Source organism: Onthophagus taurus, chromosome 3 (assembly GCF_036711975.1).
Source record: "Onthophagus taurus isolate NC chromosome 3, IU_Otau_3.0, whole genome shotgun sequence".
NCBI lineage: Eukaryota > Metazoa > Arthropoda > Insecta > Coleoptera > Scarabaeidae > Onthophagus > Onthophagus taurus.
In genome coordinates this window covers 1,815,095-1,841,061 of record NC_091968.1, presented here as the reverse complement: position 1 = coordinate 1,841,061, position 25,967 = coordinate 1,815,095, and the positions used below count along the sequence as shown (strand labels likewise).

Below are 25,967 nucleotides of genomic sequence, written 5' to 3'. Positions count from 1 at the left end.
GTTCTTGTGACAGTGATAGTTAGCGCTAGTTATCATAAAATATTACTATGTTGCGTATTGTTATTGCTCTAAAACTAGAACTAACACTAGACCTAGAACTAGAAAGTATCGGGTTTAGCCGTCTTGAAAGAAGTGCGGCTACATCCGAATGATTCTAGTTCTCGGTCCGGTGTTAGTTCTAATATTGCACTATCACTAGAACTAACACAAGATCTAGAACTAGAATAATTTGGCTTTAACCGTCTTGAGAGACGTGCGGCTAAATATGAATTTTCAAAAATTTTTAACACCAACTTAACCGAGTAAATTAATACAACTTTAATGGACGCTCAAGATTAAATATTTTATTAAGAATCTACTACGATCAATACAAGAAAATTGAAATAAAATTGTAAAATAAAATATACCCAGCAAAAACAAAATAAATGTTGTAGATTGAATGGAAAAAAATAACAATAAAATCGAAGTATTAAAAAAAAAGTTGAATAAATATTATTTTTTATAACGTTGGATGGTATTCTGATAAAAGAGAAAGAGAATGAATTAAAAAGAGATAACGAAGAGTTCAAAATACGAAAAGTTTATCTATTTTTTTTTTAATAAATTTTTTTATTTCAAAAGTAAAAAAAAAATAGACGGTAAAAATCGAGCGATAAAAACGTCGTTGTTTTAAATTTTATCTACGCATAGAAACTCGAAACGAATTTGGTCGAAAAAAAAAACACCGTTGTTCGTAATAATTGAAATTATGCAAAAAAAATCCCCACGACAACGTCAAAATCCTTTTCGTTTTATATTTTATTATTATTTTTAAATCAAATTCTTATCGCGGTTTAAAATCAACGCTTTATTTTCTGAGTATTTTGTAGTTAAAAAAAAACCTTCGTTATTGCACAATTAATTTTTTTCATCATCAACAACAAAAATACACCGAAAAGTATTACCCAAAACTTATTTTCGTGCTAAAAATTTTTTCCTTTTTTTTTTTAGTTTAATTATTCACCATCAAGGTTGACCGTGACAAAAGAAAATGAACGTTTTAAAGCAAATTAAAACAAACTCGGCTTTTTTGGCACTCCCTTGTTTTTTTTTTGTTTTTTTTTTCGATTTGCAAGGTTAAGCTTGATTGTATTTACGTTGAGTAGAGGGGTGATAAAAAAAGGGTTGCCAAGCGAAGTAACGGAAGACACAAAGAATATGAAAAAAAAATCCAATCGCGGAGTCGCTCGGATTTTTTGAAATTTGCTATTTGCGGCTTGCTCAAGGCCAACTGGATCCCCAACCTCCTCCGTGTTATTTTCTGTGTGTATAAAGCGTAAAGACTCTCTCGGTAAAGAAGTTTTATAAAAGCAGGCTGTGGTTCAGGTATCAAAAAACTTACTCAACCTTTTCAGTACTACCAATCTAACCTAACTAAAGGAAAAACCGGTTACATTTTTTTAAAAATATAAATTCCGAAGTCATTTTTAATTGCGTTTTGTTAAAAAACTGAGAATTTATGAATACATAAAAAGTTTTTACATATACAGTGAATTTCACTGAAGATGCAATATACTAGAATATATTTTCAAAGAAATCAGAGCGTACCTACTTACTTTGTTCCACATAAAATGCAATATGTCAATATAATTTGACATTACAGTAAAACCTCGATATAACGGATTAATACGGAGATTGCAGTGTCCGTTATAGCTCAGTAAAAATATACAACAACCTAGTGTTGAATAACAAATAAAACTAGACTAACACTAGCACTAGAACTAGAAACATTGCGTTTAGCTGTGCGTCTCTTAAGACGGCTAAACCTGAATGTTTCTAGTTCTAGGTCTAATGTTAGCTCTAGTAACAGTGGTATGCTAGTTAGCATAAAATATTACTGTGTTCCATATTTTTATTGAACTAAAACTAGAACTAACACTACACCTAGAACTAGAATCATTCAGGTTTAGCCGTCTTGAAAGACGTGCGGCTAAACCCGAATGTTTCTAGTTCTAGGTCTAGTGTTAGTTCTAGTGACAGTGGTAGGTAGCGCTAGTTGGCATAAGATATCACTATGTTGCATTCTTTTTATTGCACTAAAACTAGAACTAACATAAGACCTAGAACTAGAATCATTCGGGTTTAGCCGTCTTTAGAGACGTGCGACTAAACCCGAATGTTTATAGTTCTAGTGTAAGTTCTAGTTTAGCACTATAACTAGAACTAACACAAAACCTACAACTAGAATCATTCGGGTTTAGCCATCTTTAGAGACTTGCGACTTAACCCGAATGTTTCTAGTTCTAGTGTAAGTTCTAGTTTAGCATTAGCACTATATCTAGAAGTAACACAAGACCTAGAACTAGAATCATTCGGGTTTAGCCGTCTTGAAAGACGTGCGGCTAAACCCGAATGTTTCTAGTTTTAGGTCTAGTGCTAGTTCTAGTGACAGTGGTAGGTAGCGCTAGTTAGCATAAGATATCACTATGTGGCATTCTTTTTATTGCACTATGACTAGAACTAACGCAAGACCTAAAACTAGAATCATTCGGCTTTAGCAGTCTTTAAAGACTCGCGGTTAATCCCGAATGTTTCTAGATCTAGGTCTAGTGTTAGTTCTAGTTTTAATTGTTATTCAACGTTAGATTTTTATTGAACGAAACGTAGAACTAACTAGACCTAGAACCTAAGGACGTCGCCTTTTTCCAAGCAAAACTTTTCCTTTACAAAATTATGATCTAATTTGACATTTTATTTTATAATTAATTTTTTTTTAGAAAAAATGCCCCTATTTTTAATTAAAAATCGCTGTTTATATTTTAATCCTGTTTTAAATTGGTAATTAAATGATAATTGGGTTAATTTGAAATTTATAATGAATATTTTATGGAAAAATCAATCGTCCACTGCTACCAACCTAATTTTTTGTTTAATTTTAATAAAGAGTTATGACGATTCCAAGAAAATTTCTAATTGAAAATATAATATTTTTTACACTTAGTAATTGCGAATTAAATTAGCAATTCGTTTAATTAACGATTAATATTAATAATAGATTGATTAGTTTTGAAATTTTTAATTAATATTTTAATTAATATAAACACCTGTTCGATGAAGAAAACGTTTTTTTAACGGCTAATAATTAGCTATGCTGATGTAATCAAGTATACAGTGAATCCCAAAAGTCATCGTATATCAATGGAGTTTAAATTATTTCTAAAATGGGATCATAGTGCTAGGTTTGAGCACAACAAGAGATAATAATCTAGATGGCAACTCAAGGTCTACAGCTGATGATATTCTCCATAAGGAAGTCAGTTTAACTATTAAGAAGTATTACAGTAACTAGTACGAAATTTCTAGCGAATGAGAGATAAGAAAACGTTGCTGAGGCAGTAGCAGGAAAGATAGAAAGATGTCAAGAATTGATTAGTCACTACAATCACAAAGCAAGAGAGGTCAGGTCGTGGTACATAAAACTAAGAAAACAAAACATCATACACAGCGGAATATGATGGACGGAGATGATATAGAAGAAGTAGAGTTTAATATATTTCAGTAAATATGAATCAAAATGAAAAATACCAATTGGCTGAACAACCCAACCTAACTACGCTTCTTCTTTGATAATGAATAGGAGTTGTAGAATTTTCCAAAAAACTAAACTAGAAAGATTCGATTTGAATGATGCTAGCCTACTCACCTACTCATTTTTGTAAAAGTTATTTATATTTATTTAATAACACTGATCGACTAGGTTTTGCCACACTGATTTTGAATGCTAATTATTACTTTACAACAGTAAATGTGTAGTTTAAATTTTTTGGTAAACCACAAAGCAAGTAACTATTGTTCTGTGATTAACATCTAGTCTTCTGCTAACATATCTAGTGTTCTGTATATAGTCTTTCATTAACAGTATCTAGTTTTCTGTCAAAAAAACTAGTCTCGTGCCAGCAGCATATAGTCTTCTGCAATCAATATCTTATCTTCTACTAGCACTGTCTAGTTGTTGCCAACAGTTCTAATATTCTGCCAGCAGTGTGTAGTCTTCCGCTAGCAGTATCTAGTTTTCTGCAAATAGTGTCTAATCTTTTATTAGTTGTATTTAGCATTTCATTAGTAATATCTAGTCCTCTAATAGCAATACTTAATTTTCTTGCAGCAGTATCTAGTCATTTGCAGTTCTCCAGCATCTTCCTCTTCTATATTTTCCTAGCGAGATCCACCACCAGATTTTTTTTGATGTAATTACTTTCGATGTATTAAGTATTAGATTGTTATATGTAACTCAAAATACACTTTCTACACTTCTATTTCGACTTCTTTTCCGAGAACCTAGGAGCCGTTAGCGGTGAACATGAAGAAAGGTTCCATCAGAATATTTCCAACAAGGAATGGAAGTCTGTTGGCAGATTTTCGAGTCAACTATTCCAGAAAATCTTAACATTTAGTTTTAAGAAACATTTCAGACAGAAATTTTTTCCACACCTGTTTTACATCTTAGGGAGTCAAAATAAATGACAATTATCTACTCACCGGGAAAGTTAGGTTAGAAAGTTTATCGAACAAGTGAGATGAAGTGTCAATAGTAACTAGCATAAACTTTACAAAGTAAAAAATTCTAGAAAGTTACTAGAATTTAATATCTGTCAAATTTTTGATTCTAAAACTTGACTTGATTAATATACATAATAATAATAATAATAATGCCTTTATTAACCCTTACAATTAGTGTACAAGTATAAAAAAAAACAAAATACAAAAACGTAATAATAATAAGAAATAAGTATGTTATAAAAACAAAATTGCAAAGACTAACAGGTGGCTGGGTCAGACAACACCACAAAGTAGTGAGGTCTGCTCTTCCCCCAGTCCCCATAAACACAACATATTGCTTCTAAGTAAGTAAGTAGTGAAAATGAATACAGCGCACACGACAAAAAATACAAAAAACAAAAATTGAATGCATGAATAAAGCAAATAACAAATAAAAATTAAAATTTTACTCTAGAAAACCTAAATTGAGTCCATCTGCCGCTCGCAGAGATATCGCTTGTATTTATATTTAAAACTCGACAGGTTCAATATTTTTAATGAACGAGGAAGTGTATTCCAAAAGTTTGTCACACAATAAGTGAAAGAATTCCGAAATGAAGCCGACATACAGGATGATTTATTACCTCACCATGAAACTTTGACATATGATAGCTAATCCAATTACCAAAAAAAATGTTAATGATATGTCCTATTTAAATTATTTACGAAATTATAACACTTTAAAGTTTTCTGCAGCGAATTTATTAATAGTCAGTAAAATCAAACATTCAACAAAAACAAAGTTGTCATTGTAATATGTCAGTTTTTTGGGAATGGTTATTGCAGCAACATGCCCAAAATAATGACTTCATTTCAAATGTTCTCTGGACAGATGAATCATGTTTTACACGAGATGGTATAAATAATTACCACAATGAACATATCTGGACATTACAAAATCCGCATGCGATTAGACCAAAGAAATTTCAACAACGTTTCAGCATCAACGTTTGGGGTGGAATATTTAACAACAATTTACTAGGTTTGCATGTACTTGATGGACGTTTGAACGCTGTAAATTACAGATTTTTTTTGAACAATACACTTTTTGATTTACTTGAAGATATACCTCTTAATGTAATTCAAAACATGTGGTACGAGCACGATGGTGCCCCACCTCATCGCGGAAGAGTAGTTGTACCAATATTTTCGAAACAAATAATGGTCCATTTGCTTGGCCACCTAGATCTCGCGCCCTTAATCCATTGGATTTCTACTTATGGGGTAAAATGAAACAAATTGTGTATCAAGTGGAAATTAACACACAAGAACAGTTATTAAACAGAATACAAATGGCTGCTACTGAAATAAGAAATCATACATCGTTGTGAAGCATGTATTCTAGCAGAAGGAGGCTATTTTGAACAATATTTGTAATATTTATGTGTTTTAAAAGAAATATAGCAGTTAATTATGATATAAAAATTAAAACTTTAAAGTATTATAATTTCGTAAATAATTGAAATGGGACATATATTATGTTCATTAACATTTTTTTTGTAATTGGATTAGTTATCAAATGTCAAAGTTTGATGGTGAGCTAATAAATCACCCTGTATATGTCAATTGATTATTTTTCCGTTACAACATTAATTTGCAGTTCCAAAACTTATAAAAATACGAGAAAGTTGTTAATTTTATTAAAGCGAGTAGAAAAGAGGGATTGAACAAAGAAACTTGCAGGTCAAAAGAATTTTTTTGTAGGCACTTTGGGTTTTTTGTTCTTTTTCATTTCGTTTCAAAGAATTTCTATTCAACCGCAGCGATATCAAATAACCTCTTTTAAAATAAAATTTTTATAGATAATTTTTAACATTCAGTCTGAGTAATTTTTTCTTAGAAAACCGTTATAATTGCGTCTCATTTTTATTTTTCTTTTTTTGGTTTAAAAGTAATTGATATAAATAGCGTTTTAAACGTTTAAAATAATCAATATCATATTTTCCCGTTTTAGATATGACAAAATATATAAAAAATATCGATTCCTTTTTAAAACATTAAATTGAAATCAAACAATTAAATTTTATTTATCTATAAAAAACATTAAAAAACCCGATGATTAACAAAAAACCTTATCGTTGTCTATTTACAAAAATAAAATCTCTCGTTTTGTAAAAAAATAAAAAAAAATTATTTTTCATTCCAATTTCGTTTCAAAACACAACACAAAGATAACATTTTTCTAGAACGTTCTAAAGCGAGCGCGTTCCCAGAAAAAAAATACATATAAAAAGAGAGTATAAAATTAAAAAAAAAAATTAAAAAGGCACAAAAAACCGAAAGAGAAAGAGGGATAGATAGAGCGTGACGTAAGCAAAATTTAATGTCGAGTTCCCGGGGAAAAAAGTCGCTTTTGGGTCTCCGACGTAAAGAAACCTCGAAAAGAAAAAGGGGGCCGCTTCGCGTTGAATCCGGGGGAAACGAACAAAAATGAAAAGAGGGAGGGGTGAACACAAAAAAAATAACCTCGGAGGGTTTTTTTTATATTTTGGGTGGTGAGGCGGCGAAGAGTGAGAGAGAGAGAAGGGGGAGAATTTTTATTTTTATTGTTGGCCGGCGATCCGATCAATACTTTATAAAAATGACGCAATAAAAAATTCAGCGAAACGAACAAAAAAAATGGGAAGGAAAATATCGCCGCCGCCGCCACTGCTGCTGCCGCTGCTCGCCGAGTTTCTAGAAGAGAGGAAAAACCGGCGGGGTACAGCGGGGAGAAAAAAGGGAAAAACTTTTTGGGTGGGGATATAGATTTTTTCCTTTTCATACCGTCGTCGAGGAAGCGATTTTCAAGAAAAAAATAATTACGTTTCGAAATGGAATATATTTACACAAAAAAATTATTAAAATAAAAAAAAAAGAAATAAACCTGAGTTAACTTGAAATGAAACGAAATGAAAAACGAATGACTCAAATTCATTGTGACCTCGACTAGAGTTTTTTTATAAACTCTCTTTTTTTGTTATTTCAATTCTTAAACATTCACACTTCCTTCATTAATTCTTTAGTCATTGCTCAACAAAATATTTCATTTCATTTAATAAAGTTACTATAAATAAATCTTTTTCTAACAAGAATTAAAGTTGTTTATTATAAAGTAATGCGTAAAAACAAATTATTAATAAACGTATACTCATATAAGTACAAAGAATTTCACGGTCAATGTTAATTAAACTAAAACTAGAACTAACACTAGACCGAGAACTAGAAACATTTGGATTTAGCCGCACGTCTTTCAAGACGGCTACACTCAAATGATTCTAGATTTAGGTCTAGTGTTAGTTGTAGTGGCGGTGCTAGTATGAAACTAGAACTAACGCTAGACGTTAGTTCTAGTTTTGTATTATCACTGCCACTAGAACTAACACTAGACCTAGAACTAGAATCATTCGGGTTTAGCCGCACGTCTCTCAAGACGGCTAAATCCGAATGTTTCTAGATCTACATCTAGTGTTAGTTCTAGTTTTAGTTCAATGAGAAATATATAACAATCTAACGCCACTAGAACTAGTGATAGTTCTAGGTGTAGTGTTAGTTCTAGTATTGCATTAGTACTGTCTCTAGAACTAACAATAGATCTAGAACTAGAAACATTCGGGTTTAGCCGCACGTCTCTCAAGACGGCTAAACCCGTATGATTCTAGTTTTAGGTCTTGTGTTAGTTCTAGTTTTAGTTCAATGAGAAATATACAAAAATCTAACGCCACTAGAACTAGTGATAGTTCTAGATGTAGTGTTAGTTCTAGTATTGCATTAGTATTGTCTCTAGAACTAACACTGGATCTAGAACTAGAAACATTCGGGTTTAGCCTTACGTCTCTAAAGACGGCGAAACCCGAATGATTCTAGATTTAGGTCTAGTGTTAGTTCTAGTAACAGTCGTAATGCAAAACTAGAACTAACACTAGATGTAGAACTAGAAACATTCGGGCTTAGCCGTGCGTCTCTCAAGACGGCTAAACCCGAATGTTTCTAGTTCTACGTCTAGTGTTAGTTCTAGTTTTAGTTCAATGAGAAATATACAACAATCTAACACCACTAGAACTAGTGATAGTTGTAGGTGTAGTGTTAGTTCTAGTATTGCATTAGTATTGTCTCTAGAACTAACACTGGATCTAGAACTAGAAACATTCGGGTTTAGCCGCACGTCTCTAAAGATGGCTAAACCCGAATGATTCTAGATTTAGATCTAGTGTTAGTTCCAGTAACAGTCGTAATGCAAAATTAGAACTAACACTAGACGTAGAACTAGAAACATTCGGGCTTAGCCGTGCGTCTCTCAAGACGGCTAAACCCGAATGTTTCTAGTTCTACGTCTAGTGTTAGTTCTAGTTTAGTTTAATGAAAAATATACAACAGTCTAACGCCACTAGAACTAGTGATAGTTGTAGGTGTAGTGTTAGTTCTAGTATTGCATTAGTATTGTCTCTAGAACTAACACTAGTTCTAGAACTAGAAATATTCGGGTTTAGCCGCACGTCTCTAAAGACGGCTAAACCCGTATGATTCTAGATTTAGGTCTTGTGTTAGTTTTAGTAACAGTCGTAATGCAAAACTAGAACTAACACTAGATGTAGAACTAGAAACATTCGGGCTTAGCCGTGCGTCTCTCAAGACGGCTAAACCTGAATGTTTCTAGTTCTACTTCTAGTGTTAGTTCTAGTTTTAGTTAAATGAGAAATGTACAAAAATCTAACGCCACTAGAACTAGTGATAGTTCTAGGTGTAGTGTTAGTTCTAGTATTGCATTAGTATTGTCTCTAGAACTAACACTGGATCTAGAACTAGAAACATTCGGGTTTAGCAGCCGCACGTCTCTAAAGACGGCTAAACCCGAATGATTCTAGATTTAGATCTAGTGTTAGTTCTAGTAACAGTCGTAATGCAAAATTAGAACTAACACTAGACGTAGAAGTAGAAACATTCGGGCTTAGCCGTGCGTCTCTCAAGACGGCTAAACCCGAATGTTTCTAGTTCTACGTCTAGTGTTAGTTCTAGTTTTAGTTTAATGAAAAATATACAACAGTCTAACGCCACTAGAACTAGTGATAGTTGTAGGTGTAGTGTTAGTTCTAGTATTGCATTAGTATTGTCTCTAGAACTAACACTAGATCTAGAACTAGAAATATTCGGGTTTAGCCGCACGTCTCTAAAGACGGCTAAACTCGAATGATTCCAGATTTAGGTCTAGTGTTAGTTCTAGTAACAGTCGTAGTTTAGCCGTACGTCTCTTAAGACGGAAACTCAGAGTTATCATAAGGACATCACCTTTTCCAAGCAAATTTTTGCTTTGCAAAATTGCCCAATACCTGTACTATTAAGCTACGTTGCATTTTATGTGGGACAGTGCAAATGATAGTAGTTTCGTAACTATAGTTACTGCATTCATATATTGCGAATTATATGAAATTCCCGGTATATATGTTATTTTTCAATAAAAATCGAAATTGATATTCAAAAAGACAAATTGCTTACTGTAAAGTGACCTTAACCAAGTCAAGTTTTGGAATCAAAAATTTGACAGATGTCAAATTGTAATAACTTTTTAGGGTTTTTTGTATTGTAAAGTTTATGCTAGTTACTATTGACACTTCATGTCACTTATTCGATAAATTTTCTAACCTAATTTTCCCGGTGAGTAGATAATTGTCATTTATTTTGACTCCCTAAGGTGTAAAAAAGGTGTAGAAAAAATTTCTGTCTGAAATGTTTCACTAAAAGTTAAGATTTTCTGGAGTAGCTGACTTGAAAATCTGCCAACATACTTCCATTCCTTGTTGAAAATATTCTGATGGAACCTTTCTCCATGTTCGCCGCTAACAGCTCCTAGGTTCCCGGAAAAGAAGTCGAAATAGAAGTGTAGAAAGTGTATTTTGAGTTACATATTACAATCTAATACTTAATGCATCGAAAGTAATTACATCAAAAAAAATCTGGTGGTGGATCTCGCTAGGAAAATATAGAAGAGGAAGATGCTGGAGAACTGCAAATGACTAAATATTGCTGCAAGAAAATTAGGTATTGCTATTAGAGGACTAGATATTACTAATGAAATGCTAAATACAACTAATAAAAGATTAAACACTATTTGCAGAAAACTAGATACTGCTGGCGGAAAACTATACACTACTGGCAGAGCATTAGATCTGTTGGCAACAACTAGACAGTGCTAGTAGAAGACAAAATATTGATTGTAGAAGACTATATGCTGCTGGCAAGACACTAGTTTTGTTGGTAGAAAACTAGATACTGTTAATGAAAGACTATATGCAGAACACTAGATATGTTAGCAGAAGACTAGATGTTGATTACAGAGCACTAGTTACTTGCTTTGTGGTTTACCAAAAAATGTAAACTACAAATTTACTGTTGTAAAGTAATAATTGCATTCAGAATCAGTGTGGCAAAAATCTAGTCGATCAGTGTTATTAAATAAATATAAATAACTTTTACAAAAATGTGTAGGTGAGTAGGCTAGCATCATTCTAATCGAATCTTTCTAGTTTAGTTTTTTGGAAAATTCTACAACGAGCTCCCATTCATTATCTTCAGCTAAAAGAAGCGTAGTTAGGTTGGGATGTTCAGCATTTTTCATTTTGAGTCATATTTACTGAAATATATTAAATTCTACTTCTTCTTTATCGTCTCCGTCCATCATATTCCGCTGTGTATGATGTTTTGTTTTCTTTCTTTTATGTACCACGACCCGAAGATGTTATCAAATTGTAGTAACTTTTTAGGGTTTTTTGCATTGTAAAGTTTATGCTAGTTACTATTGACACTTCATGTCACTTATTCGATAAACTTTCTAACCTAACTTATTTTAATGTTTCAAAAATACAAAACTTCTTATTTGCTTCAAAATAATATATTTATTCGGAACCGGTTTCGAGCAGTGTTCTACTCATCATCAGCCGAATCTACGTTAAAAAACATATCATATGACAGGAATTTGAATATAAAATAAGCAGAAAAAGTTTTCATTTTAAAGTGTAATTTTCTTAAATATTGTGTTCTTCTAGATTAATTATTTTACTACATACTACGCTTCTGTGTTTATGTAAATTATTTAATAATAAACTTTTACGTGATTTATTTTTATCTTTATGACAGTAAGTTGCAAATATATTACTTTTTCTACTTATTTTAAATTCAAATTCCTGTCATATGATATGTTTTTTAACGTAGATTCGGCTGATGATCAGTCATATTATTTTAATGCAACTAAGAAGTTTTTTAAAATATTGAAATTGAAACTTGCAACATGGATTCCAAATATATTCTAACTTATTTTGACTCCCTAAGGTGGAAAACAGGTGTGGAACGCCTAAACTAGAAACTTTCTAGTTCTAGGTCTAGTGTTAGTTAAAGTTTTAATTTTGACACTAAAAGTAACACTAGATCTAGAACTAGAAACATCCGGGTTTAGGCGTGCGTCTCTTAAGACGGCTAAACTCAAATGATTCTAGATTTGGATCTAGTGTTAGTTTTAGCGACAGTGGTAGTGCAAGACTAGAACTCACACTAGACCTAGAACTAGAAACATTTGGGTTTAGCCGTCTTGAGAGACGAGCGGCTAAACCCAAATGTATCTAGTTCTTGATCTAGTGTTAGTTCTAGTGATAGTGCTATTGCAAAACTCGAACTTAACATAATTACCATGGTTACAGCGGTTTTAAGCGCTCTCATTGGCTAAGTGCGCCAATTTATCTATCGGATAAACTTATCGGGAGGTGGTACAACCGGCCCTAAGGCTCGTTACTACCATCTTCTGGTTAAGCTATCTAAAGGATTATTACCATGGTTACGGCTATTTTACGCGCCCTGATTGGCTAGTAGATGTGTTTATCTATAAGATAAATTTAACTAAAAGATGGTAGTAACGGACCTTAGTGCGCCAATTTATCTATCAGATAAACTTATCGGGAGGTGGTACAACCGGCCCTTAGTGTTAGTTCTAATTTTAGTTTAAATGTATATTCAATTTGTAAAAAAACAAATATCATTAAATAATTTTTTTATTTTCCCAGAAATCTGATGACGAAGAAATGGTAAACGACGCAATAGATCCAATCAGCGTAACCGAATCGAAATCATCATCGGATTCATCAAAACTATCAAACGCGAATCGAACGGCCGCGTCAAATAACACCGCGGGAAGCGGGTTAACGTCGGCGTTGGAGAAAGAATGGCCGGATGTGATCAAAATGAACGATTATTTAAATACCGGCAGAAGACAGCAATTTTGGGAGGAACCGTTTACGAAACGCGTCATGGACGCGATCAAAAACAAAAATCTCGAAATGAAAATCGCCGCCGAATTGCTAGGCGTTTCTTATGGTACGCTTTATGGACGGTATAGAGACGCGTATGGTTGTCTAAAACATCCGTATAGGTTGGTTAATTTTTTGAAATGATTTAGATTAAAACTAAAAAATTTAAGATGAGTCCAAACGATTATTTCCGGGTAAATACTAAGAGAATGATATCTTAATAACCACAAAAATGATATTTAATGAGAGAAACAACAGTTTAAATATTGAAATGACGTAATAGCGATATCTTCTATTTATTTTATCCTGAGAATGATATTTTGAAACGATTCATTAACTCGAAATAGTTTTTTTTTTCACTTTTTAACACACTGAATTTTTTTTATATATATATTGCGGGTGAGGAGTCAATATTAACTCCCCAATCTTTAGATATGTGTTTTATAATTAAAATCAAGACCAAAATGAAGAATACTAAAATATTGAAACAAAAAAAAAACATACATGCGATTTCCCCTCAAATCGCCAAGGTCTCTTGCGGGCGAGGCGCTAGATCCGCTAAAGATTCGTCCACAAGCGACCTTGACGATTTGAAATTAAATATGATTTTATAAAAAGTTTGTATCTCAACCAAGATGTATAAGGAATGATTTCTCCTCAAATCGCCGAGGTCTCTTGCGGGCGTAAATATCTTCTTATAAGAGAGTTTATATAAAGATCAAGATGTATAAGGAACGATATTGTCTCAAATCGCCGAGGTCGCTTGCGGGCGAGGCGCTAGATCCACCGAAGATGACGATGTGGTGTTGATATATCAAATCCAGCGTCTCGCCCGCAAGCGACCTCGGCGATTTGAAGGTAAATATCTTCTTATAAAAGAAGTTGAATTTTAACCACGACATACAGGGTGATTTATTAGCTACCACCATCAAACTTTGACATATTATGATAGCTAATCCAATAGACTGCCTAAGTCTGACGTCACAGAAATGGGCGGAGCTTATACCGACTCGTTGCTAACCACAGTTGCTAACGATTAATTGCTATAAAAATGTCATTACAAATGTCATTTAAAAAGTTAGTTTATTTTATTTTAACACTAATTGAAAAATTCTTTCCGTGACGTCAAGACTTAGGTTGTCTATTACAAAAAAAAAATGTTAATGAACATAATATGTCCTATTTCAATTACTTACGAAATTATAACAGTTTAAAGTTTTAATTTTTATATCATAATTAACTGATAAATTTTTTTAAAATACATAAATATTACAAATATTGTTCAAAATAGCCTCCTTCTGCTAGAATACATGCTTCACAACGACGAATTAAAGAGTTCTTCAGCCGAATTAAAATGTCTGGTTGATTTCTTATTTCAGTAGCAGCCATTTGTGTTCTGTTTAATAATTGTTCTCGTGTGTTAATTTCCACTTGATACACAATTTGTTTCATTTGACCCCATAAGTAGAAATCCAATGGATTAAGGTCGGGGGATCTAGGTGGCCTAGCAAATGGACCATTATTACCAATCAGTGTTGTTAAATACCCGGCTATTTATTTTTAAGGGTAAATATCCTGGATATATACCCGTGGGTATTTACCCAAGATGGGTATTTTGAGGTATTTATAAATTTAAATTGAGTTGATGGCAGTTTTGCAAGCACTTCAAAAATGCAGAGTCACTTATCGACTTACCAAACTTGTTTATAACATCTACAAGAATGCTACAATGACGATAAAATTGCATGAAAGTACTGAAGAGAGTAAAAGTAGTAAAGTACTGATTGTGAGCAAAACAAGGCGGGACACTGTTGAACTCAAATTGTTCATCACAGTCCTCAGAGTGCATTTAAACAACTGGATTGGACCCAAAAAGGCATAAACATTGATTACAAATGCTTAAATAATTTGCACTACGCGGACAATATAGTTTTTATATCGGATAGCCTTGGAGAGATTAAACTAATGATGAACAACTTAAAGGAGGTGTGTGCAAGAGTCGTGCTAAATATCAACAAGGAGAAATCAATCAAATAATGAGATTGAGAGGGTTCACAGCTATGTATATCTTGGCTATGAGGTTCGTGTATCGAGAGATAATCAAACAAGCGAACTAAACAGAAGAATCTTAGAGACAGCTTCAAGAGAAAAGGCCAAGAAAGGCTTTCAATCAATGCTTGTTTCCGGTTATGACATAAGGCTCCGAAACTTTAACATTAACGGTAACCACTGCCAGGAGGGTCCAAGTAGCGCAAAGATAGATGGAGAGGTCAATCCTGGGTCTAACTCTGAGGGACTACATACGAAATGAAGACCTATGAAGAAGAACGGTCATGTGATGCGAATCAAGAATGATCAGTGGACAAAACGGTTGCTCAAGTGAAGACCGCGAGCGAACAGACGAAGTGGACGTCAAAAGAATGACCAACAATTGGATTCAAACAGCATAGAATAGGGAAGGTCTATGTCCAACAATGGACGCAGAGGGCTGCTTGGTGATAATAATCATAATAACTTGATCTAATCTAAATTACGGCAGATTCGTCTTTGATTGTTGACAATTCCTCGTCTTCCTCTTCATTTTTATTGGAATCGATATATTTTTACTGGTATCAATTTTATACCCACTGTTTGGGTATTTACCCTGGGCCGGGGTAAATACCCGGATAAATACCCATTTTAGAAATACCTACCCGCCAGGTATTTACCCAGCGCCCATCACTGTTACCAATCCACTTGTTTGGAAAATATTGGTACAACTACTCTTCCGCGATGATGTGGGGCACCATCGTGCTGGTACCACATATTTTGAATTACATTATGAGGTATAACTTCAAGTAAATCAAAAAGTGTATTGTTCAAAAAAAATCTGTAATTCACAGCGTTCAAACGTCCATCAAGTACATGCAAACCTAGTAAATTGTTGTTAAATATTCCACTTCAAACGTTGATGCTGAAACGTTGTTGAAATTTCCTTGGTCTAATCGCATGCGGATTTTGTAATGCTCAGATATGTTCATTATGGTAATTATTTATACCATCTCGTGTAAAACATGATTCATCTGTCCAAAGAACATTTGAAATGAAGTCATTATTTTGGGCATGTTGCTGCAATAACCATTCCCAAAATGCTAACCGTTGCTGATTATCTCCTGGCTGTAGAGCTTGAACATTCTGTTTACGATACGGATCAAGGACTTCGTGGTTCAATACGCGCCACGCAAAATTTTGACTTACATGTATGTTGTGTGCTATTTTGGAGTGCTGATGGAAAGATTATCAATGACAACATGAATTACAGCTTCTTTGTTCTCTACATTAACTATATGCGGTCGAATAGCTTTTGCTGGAGCAAGATTATCTGTTTCTCGAAGTCTTTTGAAAGAATCACTCAAAACTGAATAATCTGGCAAATGACGCTGTGGAACTCTTTCTAAAAATTCTCGTACTGATTGTCGAGCATTTCCAATGCAAGAACCATACACGAAAATTATATCAGCATACTCTTCAGTGCTATAAACGTACATTTTGAGTTTCTTCTTGTATGTAATAATTGAACCTTACAACAAACTGACAATTAATAAATTCGTTGCAGAAAAATTTAAAGTGGTATAATTTCGTAAATAATTGAAATAGGACATATATGTTCATTAACATTTTTTTTTGGTAATTGGATTAGCTATCATATGTCAAAGTTTGATGTTGAGCTAATAAATCATCCTGTATAAGGAATGATTTCGCCTCATTTCACCGAGGTCGCTTGCGGGCGAGGCGCTAAATCCACCAAAGAGGAGGATGTCGTGTTGATATATCAAATTAAGATTTGAAGCTAAATATCTTTTTATAAGAGAGTTTATATCATGATCAAGATGTATAAGGAACGTTTTTGCCTCAAATCGCCAGATCGCTTGCGGGTGAGAGATGACGATATTGTGTTGATATATCAAATTCAACGCTTCGTCCACAAGCGACATGAACAAGTCCATTTATTATATTTTTGGACAATAACAATTCAAAAATTTGCTGAAATTCAAGATGTGGGTGAAACTGATAAGGAAGTGATTAACAGCTAGTACTGTGTTTTGGTTTAGGTCATTACTTACAAGTAACAGTATTGAAGTGCCATACGGCGATTTTCTTGAAATTTGGCATACAAGTAGTGTATGGAAAAATATTTGACACGTATATTGTCATTTTTGCTCGATGGCCGTTTTAAGGGTAGAAATCAACCTTTCCGATTTTGGAGATAAGTGCGATTATTTTACGAATTATTTTTATGATTGTTGCGAAATCATGTCACTAGGGGTTTTACGGGTCGCTGATGACGAATCTAATGTTTGTTTTCAAGAATTCAAAATGGGGGGGCGCATTTTTTTTAAAACTGTACACAGTTGTTAAAAATTTTACAATTGACAATTTTAAGACGGATTTCTAGGAAACAGTTAATATCAAAAACTACCCCTAACAGTAACGAATCAAGGAAACTCGTCACTACAAGTAGTGTTGCAAGTAACTATCAATCCTTTCTTATTGTTGGCGTTACCCAGGATGCACGACGTGAACGTGATATGGTTTTCATCCCAATGAGGTGCTTTTTGACCTATACTTTAAAATTAGTATAATAATGTGGAGAGTTGTCGTTTGTTACTGTAAAGAAGTGCTGTATGCACATTGATGTTAAACACCACGCACATTTCTAATTATATGTCTAATTATTGCAATATCAATGCAGAGTTTATACAAGTTATTGCAGTTTTTGAAACAGCACTATTATAGACGGTATTTTGAGGATGTTGTTCCATAAATATAAATTTACATCTTAATTATACAGCTATGCAGGGGCGGCGCTACCGGGGGGTGTAAGGGGTGCACTGTACGGGGCGCCGCCTAAAAGGGGGCGCCGGCGCCTTTTTAATGAGTTGTCCACTGTTGAGAAGCTATACCGAAATATTTAACTAGAAGGCTAAAAAAAAACATTTTTGTTTAAATTAAAATGCATTTTTAATTTTTCCCCCGTATTTTGCATTTTTCAATTAATTAAGAAGATAATTAATGTGTTTGATTAATTCGTTTTTTGCATTTTAATCAAAATCCTTAAATATTTCGAATCGGGCATTTTAACATATACATTCAGCCAGACGCAAGCATTCATTTGAGATGTAAAACATTAAAATCCGTCAAACTGATGGTGCATCCCAGACAGTACGTCGCGCCTTTATCTTACCTACATAAAGAAATTAGGCGCGACGTCCTGTCTAGGACGCACCATCTGTTCCGATTGGACGGAACCCCGTCACCCCGCAGAGCTTATTTCTGTGTCTCTTTAATTTGTAATTCCATTAAATCGCTCTTAAAAAATTAGGAAGCTCTAATTTTGAAATACTGATAACGGAATCCGACAACCAACATTATTTGACATATTTTGGTCAAATCCGCGAGGAAATCCACCCAGCCGTTTTCGACATAACGGCGTCTTACTGAACCGCGATTTTCCGCGAAACTGTATGCAATTTTTATATTATACATACTTTGAATTATAAATTGAATTGTTTTACAGCAAGTTGGTTTATTAAAGTATTTTAAACCTGAAACTATTAGGGTATAAAAAGGAAACTAATATTTAGCTTGAATCAAAGTTAACATTTAATAATTTGTAAAACATATGGGTATGAACACATTTGATGTATATCTTTATTTTATTTCGAATTCATTATCCACGTCTCTTTCACTACTACCTTCAAGACAATTTTGACAAATTGATTTAACGTGTTTTTTCAAACATATATAGCTATTATACTTTTCGTATGTAAAGGTTGTTCTGGCGTTCTTCTTTGATTCTACGTAACAAGCTTCGCATCGTTTCTTTTTGACAGATCTTCGACTTGTTCCAAGTTGATTGTTGTCGTTTGGTATTGCTGGTTTATGGTTTGCTAGCATGGTTTTCAGTTCATTTGGCAATGACTGAATAAGCGATCTCCTCGTTAATTGTTCTGAAACTAAACTGAGAGATAATTTTTTTAGATAGTCTCGTCTTGAAATATATTCGTTGCCATTGCCCAAAAAAATAATTCTAGCATTTATCGCTGCTACATTCAATCGGCCATCGCCTTGTTGCTCTTTGTACTATTATAGTATTCGATAATTTTCGGTTTCCGTTGTCTATTAGTTGCCATTTCATTGCTTGACGTATGCAAGTTGGATAGCAATACAACTGTCTAACCGTTCTTTGGCACGTAGGAGGCAAGGGTTTCGTTTCTTGTGTAACCGAAAATGCTGTCATACTGTGCTCTACGTTTTGGCAAAGCAAAACTTGGTGATAATTCTCTCTTGTTTTTTCGGACAGTTTCAACGTATGATATTTTCTTCTTTCCAAAGCTTGTACAAGTTTCAAACTTGTAAACCAATTGTCTGCGGTAATGTTTCTTCCGCTTCCATAAATTGGCTCTGAAATTCGCATGACAATATTTTGCGCAGAATTACTTTGTTGGCCGCAATAGATCTCCATGTTGGCAGTATAAAAAAGATTTCCGTCAGCAACACAAAAGAATTTTTATACCATATTTTGTTGGCTTTGATGGTATATATTGCCGGAAACCACAACGACTACGAAATGCTGGAAGCATCTCATCAATAGTGACGTTTTCGCCTAAATTGTAATATAATTTGCAGTTCTCAATAAATAAAACAAATATTTCACCATTCATGGGATTCCCATCGGATACGTGCATGAATGCAACACAAAAACGGATCAATGTATTTCTATTCTTATTTTTATATAAAATTGATACTTATTAGAAATACACAACTAAACAATTAAATAAAAAGGAGATATCTAAACAGTAAAACTACCGAATATGTGCGTGAACTACCGGATCTGAGCCTTCGTTTAAAACTCATGTAAAGGGTTCCTAAAACATCAGTTTGAGATCTCAAAAATCCACAATGCCGTAGCTGTAATAGTTTTTACGTAATTACAGAAATGATAAGGCATGGGACTGCCAGTCCAATACGCGTCTATTCAAGGGTTAAGAACACATCAGGCTACCACCTGTTCAAAATTCAAATTTTTTCGTACGATAGTTTTCGAGAAAAAAAAGCGCAAATTTGACAAAGTTGCCGGTACCGTAAAAAATCGGGTACTTTTTTCATTTAACTTGCGATAAAAAGAAAACCGTGGATCCGAAAATTTTCAAATTAACATATGTTACGTAGAAATGTTCAGTGATTACAACAAACTTTGTCGCAATCTTTTTTATCGAACGGTTGCGAAGATATCAATCTCTAAAGCGGCCCATACACGATGACTCTTGCGGCGGTGCCAGACAATAGCCAAGAAATTGGCTGCAGAATACCAATACTACTTGCAGAAGACTAAATACTTCCTATAGAGGACAAATACTACCTATACAATAGTAGAAACTGCTTAAAAATACTACTTGTAGAAAACTAAATACTGCCAGCAAAATGCTAAAAACTCCTTGCGGAAGACAAATACTACCTATACAATACTAGAAACTGTTTGCAGAAGATAGATATTGTTTATGGAAGGCTAGGTACTGCTACCAATAGCCAAGGAATTGGTTTCAGAATACTAATACTGCTTGCAGAAGACTAAATACTTTCTATAGACGATCAAAAATTCCTTGCGAAAGACAAATACTACCTATGCAATACTAGAAACTGCTTAAAAAGATAGATATTGTTTATACAAGGCTAGGTACTGCTATCAATAGACTACAAATTGGTTGAATACTAATACTGCTTGTAGAAAATTAAATATTGCTGGCAGAAAGCTAAATACTGCCAGACAATTTTACAAGCTCATTTATGGCGGTAGTTTTTCAGTTTCTGTTGATGTAATTTTTTGGTTTTGAGTCCCATAAACATGGGTACATTCTATATAGGTTTATAAATTTTTTCCAAAAATCTTTTTCGGCGAACGATGCCATTTCGATGGACGTTGGAAATAAACTAAAGCGATGCTTTCGGTGTCGTATGCACGTCGCAATCAAGGTTTATATATTAAAGGTTGTCTAAGTTCCTATGCTGCAATACTTTGATTTTAGTTTGTTGGCGAGGGGCAAGAGCAGGAGTGTTTCGTAACGTAAGCGATCACGGATTGCGCACGCAACCTCATGGTCATATGGTGCTCCATGCCTTTGTTTAATTTGAATTGCTTGGCGGTATTATTTTCCACATGTGACGTAATGCGCAGTATGATTGCGTACGAACCTAGACAACCTCTTATATATAAACCTTGCGTCGCAATCCCATACACGTTGACTCTTGCAAGGCGCCGGAGCCTGTCACGGTCTTGAATCCGTCGCCATCGCCGCTGCCGATGCCGTCGCATGAGTCCTGGCGCTTCCCTACACACGATGCTTCATGCGGCTCGACTCTTGGCGTCGCTGCATGCGATGCTGCAAGAGTCTTCGTGTATGGGCCGCTTAAAGCGAAGGGCCTTGAGTTTTTGTACGGATAGTAGTGACATAATTTCGCAACAATCGTAAAAATAATTCGTAAAATCATCGCACTTATCTCTAAAATCGGAAAGGGGGTATACACTACTTACTTCCCAAATTTCAAGAATATCGCCGAATGGCACTTCCCTAGTGTTACTTGTTAGTGAAGATAAATGAGGAGAATTTAAGAAAATGTGATGTCAACGAGCTACACTAAAGAGAACGAGGAATTCAGTCAATTTTCAAAGATATCTATACTATGTCAACACAAAATTATCCCATTTTTAATGCTATATAGTCGATTCCGCTTAATTGGGACACATCGAGACCGAGACATTTTGTCCTAATAAAGCGACTGTCCTTATAAAGCGAAGTATGCATAAATTAAAGTTTCGATCTCGTTCTTTGAAATTTGTCCCAAATAAGCGGCTGTTTCAATTAACGGGGTCCCAATTAAGCGGATCGATTGTATTTCCTAATTAAAAAAAAAATAGAAACGACCTATGCTCTCTTATATCAAACGTGTAAGTGTGTTGACGTTTGCTCCGTCCATGAAGCAACACTTGATTTAGTTTAATTAAAAATGCAATAATGCATTTAAATCAATATTCTCTTAACAGCTAAATATATTTTGTACCAAATCAAATCTAGAGTAATTCAGTCGATAATTTTTTATTTAAGTTACAAATGTATAACTTAAAAAATAAAATAAAATGTTATTTAATAAATTATTATTTATAGTAAATTACAAATTTTAATTGAAAATGTTATGACGTGACGACTCCCCCCACCAATATATTCTTTGAGATCGCGTTTGGACTCATTTTAAATAACTTCACCAAGATGATAAATTAATAATTTTTTAATTTTTTAGAATACCAAATGCTTCGCCAGGCGGTCGATTGGCATTTTGGTCAGAACAAGGTCCAACGGACGTCTTATTAAAATTAAAACGCAAAGAAATCACATTATTCCGCGCGGCCGAACAATTAAACGTGACACCACAGACTCTATCGAATTATTTGATCTCAATGTCGGTGCTAGATAGCGAGGTGGCCCAAAACTCGGCTTTGGCCGGGCTCGGGGACGGCGGCAAATCGGACGCTTCCGAATCGGAGGAGAGTGAAATGTTGACGGATCCGTTGGCGAACGCGACGTTAAAGACTTATTCGAATAATTCGAACAATACGTCGAATTCGGTTTTGGCTAATTGCCCGGATATCACGATCATTAAAAAGGAGAAATCGAGTAATTCGTCCGGTTCCGGGGGTGGTGGTGAACACGGAAGGGTTAATAATAACGCAGATCATTCCGACCAGTTGATTGCTGCCGCTGGGGCTGCAACCAAGTGAGCTAATTTAATAAATAACGACTTATTAACGAAAATTAAATTAACATGGCAACCCTCTCAGTATTTTCTGTAGACCAAAGTTTTCTGAAACAAATTTTTTTCTCTTTCAATCACGAATCTATTTCTTTCCATTTTATTTTTATTTTTTTTATTTGTTGAATCCTAATATTGTTTTGAGAGGACTCAATCAGTTTTTTTGTTATAACCTATTTAAAAATAAAGTTAATTTTGTATTATTTTTTTATCTATAATCAATAATCAGATCTACAATTTGTACCTGATGGGTTAAATGAACAAAACATTTAATTCTTTAAATTTTTTAAAATCTAGGTTAAGATTTTTATAACTTTTATTAACTTTATTATGAATTTCGTAGCATTAAATTGTTTAAAAAAACTGATTGAAAAGTCTCTTAATTTTTCTTAACCGTTTCAATCCCAAACGGTAAATTCTTTCAATTTTTTTTATAAACTTTAAATCAAGTTCATAAACATTCGCATTCGATAGAATAAGATTATTATTATTAAAAAACCGTTTTCTTAGTGACATATCAAAACGAAAATAGGGAAGAAAATAAGCGGAAAAAGAAGAGAATTATGTAAGCACTGATTTATGTAAAAGAAAATAACTGATTAAAACACTTCACAAACACACAAAGCAATCCTATTAATTAGTGCTTTAAGAAAATTAATTTATTCTTTTAATACGATGATTTTGGAAAAGAAAAATTTTAAAAAAATTTGTTTTTTTTTGCAGTATTTCGAAAAATATTAAACTAAGTAATCGAAAAATAAAAAAAAACATCAAGAATTATTTAAATTCCCGATGTTTTTTTTTTTTTAATTAAAGAAAGGACTGATTAATTTTTATGACGACGAAATAATCCTTATTTTTTACTTATTATATTGCGTTTTGTTTATATTAACATTAACTATTAATACATAAAAAAAAACGATGATGATGAAAATAAAAATAAAAATATGAAAACACTTTCCTATTTTATAATAATAACCTGAACTATACATATACATAAATTATATATATACACTATATATATTTATAGAGTTTATTTGTTGAGTGCCTACAGATTCAAAAAGAAAAAAAATAAAACAACAAAGAAAAAATTTTTGTTTTCCTTAAAGAACTAAATGAATAAATATAGAAAGAATGAAAAATATAAAAATAATGCACAACTAGAAACTTTTTGACTGGATTGTTGTTAAGTTATTATTCTTTTTAGTGATTACTTTAAATTTTTATTTTTTTTTTTTGTAATTAACTTAATTTACCAATGTAAATGTAAAAAGTTTAAGTTTTGTTTTTCGTCCTCGCAAAATTTCGCCCGTAAATATTAAAAAAATGATACGACAAAAAAAAAAGAATGGATGTTTAATTATTATTATTGAAATAGTTTTAAAAAAGTATATTGTAATAACGTAATCTTTTTTTAAAAAGTAATATGTAATCATATATAAAAATATATATATGTAGTTTTTTATTTATTAAATTTTTAATAAAAAAAACATTTCAAATAAATTTTATTGTTATTTTTATTCCTTAAGTACGAAACAACAACAAATAAAAAGGGGAAACCCAACAACTTCCTAATAGCCAAAATCCAACGTCAATTAGAACGAAATATAGAAATATGGGAGAATAGCTTTAAATAATAAAGAAAAAGAAATTCAACGACATATACCTAAAGAGAATCGTGGAAATCAGAATTATACTCCAAAGAGAATTATATCGATAGGGATATGTGTCAAAAAGGTTTGGTGAGTATGTTGTAAAAGAATTGGATGTCATTGTACAATAAATCTATTCTAGGATGCTGCAATATGACAATCAATTTTAAGTTGAGTCAAAACATCGGCAACTCCAGTTGATAAAACCGTGGCGCTACAATCACTAATTTCAGATTCATATAATGTGAGTAACCTTGGCTTAATCAGTCAAAAGATCTACGACTTCATCTGATAAAATCTGTTTTTTTTTTTGAATCAACGGATGGATTTTGATGATTCTTTCTTCACGATATAGGTTAATTTTTAAGGAAGAAATGTGTTGATGGTTTCTAACAATTGTCAACGTTTTACCCATATACGGGGTGTAAAAACAAATTTATGTATTTTCTTCTAATTTTGCAACACCCTGTGGAATTTATCAGAAAGAACCGCTACATTCCATTTACATTACATTAGAATGGCAACCCCTCTCTACATTTTCGTTCAAGAATCATCTCGATATCTCTTTTATCAAGGAAGATACACAAGTTTAAATGTAACGAATTTTTATTAACATTTTAAACAAGTAGGTGAAAACTAAAAAACACTACATAATCCTTAATCAATTCTCTCAAAATCACCTAATAACGTGTATTTCCGCCTCTCTTACGTATCACTTCTTCACAGCGACGAGGCATCCTTAAAATCAAGCGTCAAATTTGATCTTGATCAATTGCATCCCAAACCTCTCTTACCATCCTCTCAACGTCGTCCAAAACGATAGGTGGTGGATGTCGGCCCCTTAACTGACGATCAATATTATCCCATAAATTCTCTATTGGATTGAGATCAGGGCTACAGGGTGGCCAGTACATGGTTTGTATACCAACTTCATCCAAATAGTCACGGACCGTATGGGCAACATGAGGTCTTGCATTATCATGCATTAATAAAAAATTATTTCCTATGTAAGGAGCAAAGGGTACGACGTGTTCCGATAAAATATCTGTAATATACCTTTCACCTGTTAATGAACCTCTTTGCAAAGAAACAAGGTCTGTTCGTGCTGTAAGCGAAATTCCACCCCAAACCATTACAGATCCTCCATTAAATAAAGTTGTCGGTCGTATGTTGCACTGTGCATAGCGTTCATTGGGCCGTTGAATTACTCTTAAACGTCTATCTGAGCTATATAAACAAAACCTTGATTCATCTGTGAACAGTACTTGTTCCCAGTCAAGATGTTCTCTGGCAAATTGCAATCTCCTTCTACGACGATTTGCGTTTAAATTTGGTGCTCTGGCAGGAATCCTTGCATGCAAATCACCTTCGGCGAGACGCCTTTGTACAGTGTTAGTACTAATTCGAATATTATGAACATCTGCTACTTGTATCTGTAAGTATCTCATTGTAACAAAATGTTCCCTTAAAGCACGAAGTCTAATAAAACGATCTTGGCGTAGTGTTGTGATTCTCCTTCTTCTTTGTCCAGGTCGTCTTGTATGATCATTTGTCTCTTGAAATTGTTGAACGGCACGTGATATTGTTGTATGAGAAACTCCTAATCTATTTCACGATAACT

At 33.5% G+C, this 25,967-nt stretch overlaps 1 protein-coding gene across 1 annotated transcript in view; it reads left to right on the top strand.

Moving 5' to 3' along the window:
- The window catches only part of LOC111420736 (protein tramtrack, alpha isoform), a 33,304-nt gene extending 9,107 nt beyond the window's left edge, over positions 1-24,197 (top strand). The window contains exons 3-4 of the mRNA XM_023053776.2: positions 12,606-12,970; positions 22,185-24,197. Of these exons, the coding sequence (XP_022909544.2) occupies positions 12,606-12,970; positions 22,185-22,662 (843 nt within the window). The 3' untranslated portion in view covers positions 22,663-24,197. The remainder of the gene's footprint in view (positions 1-12,605; positions 12,971-22,184) is intronic.
- The last annotated feature ends 1,770 nt before the right edge of the window (positions 24,198-25,967 follow it).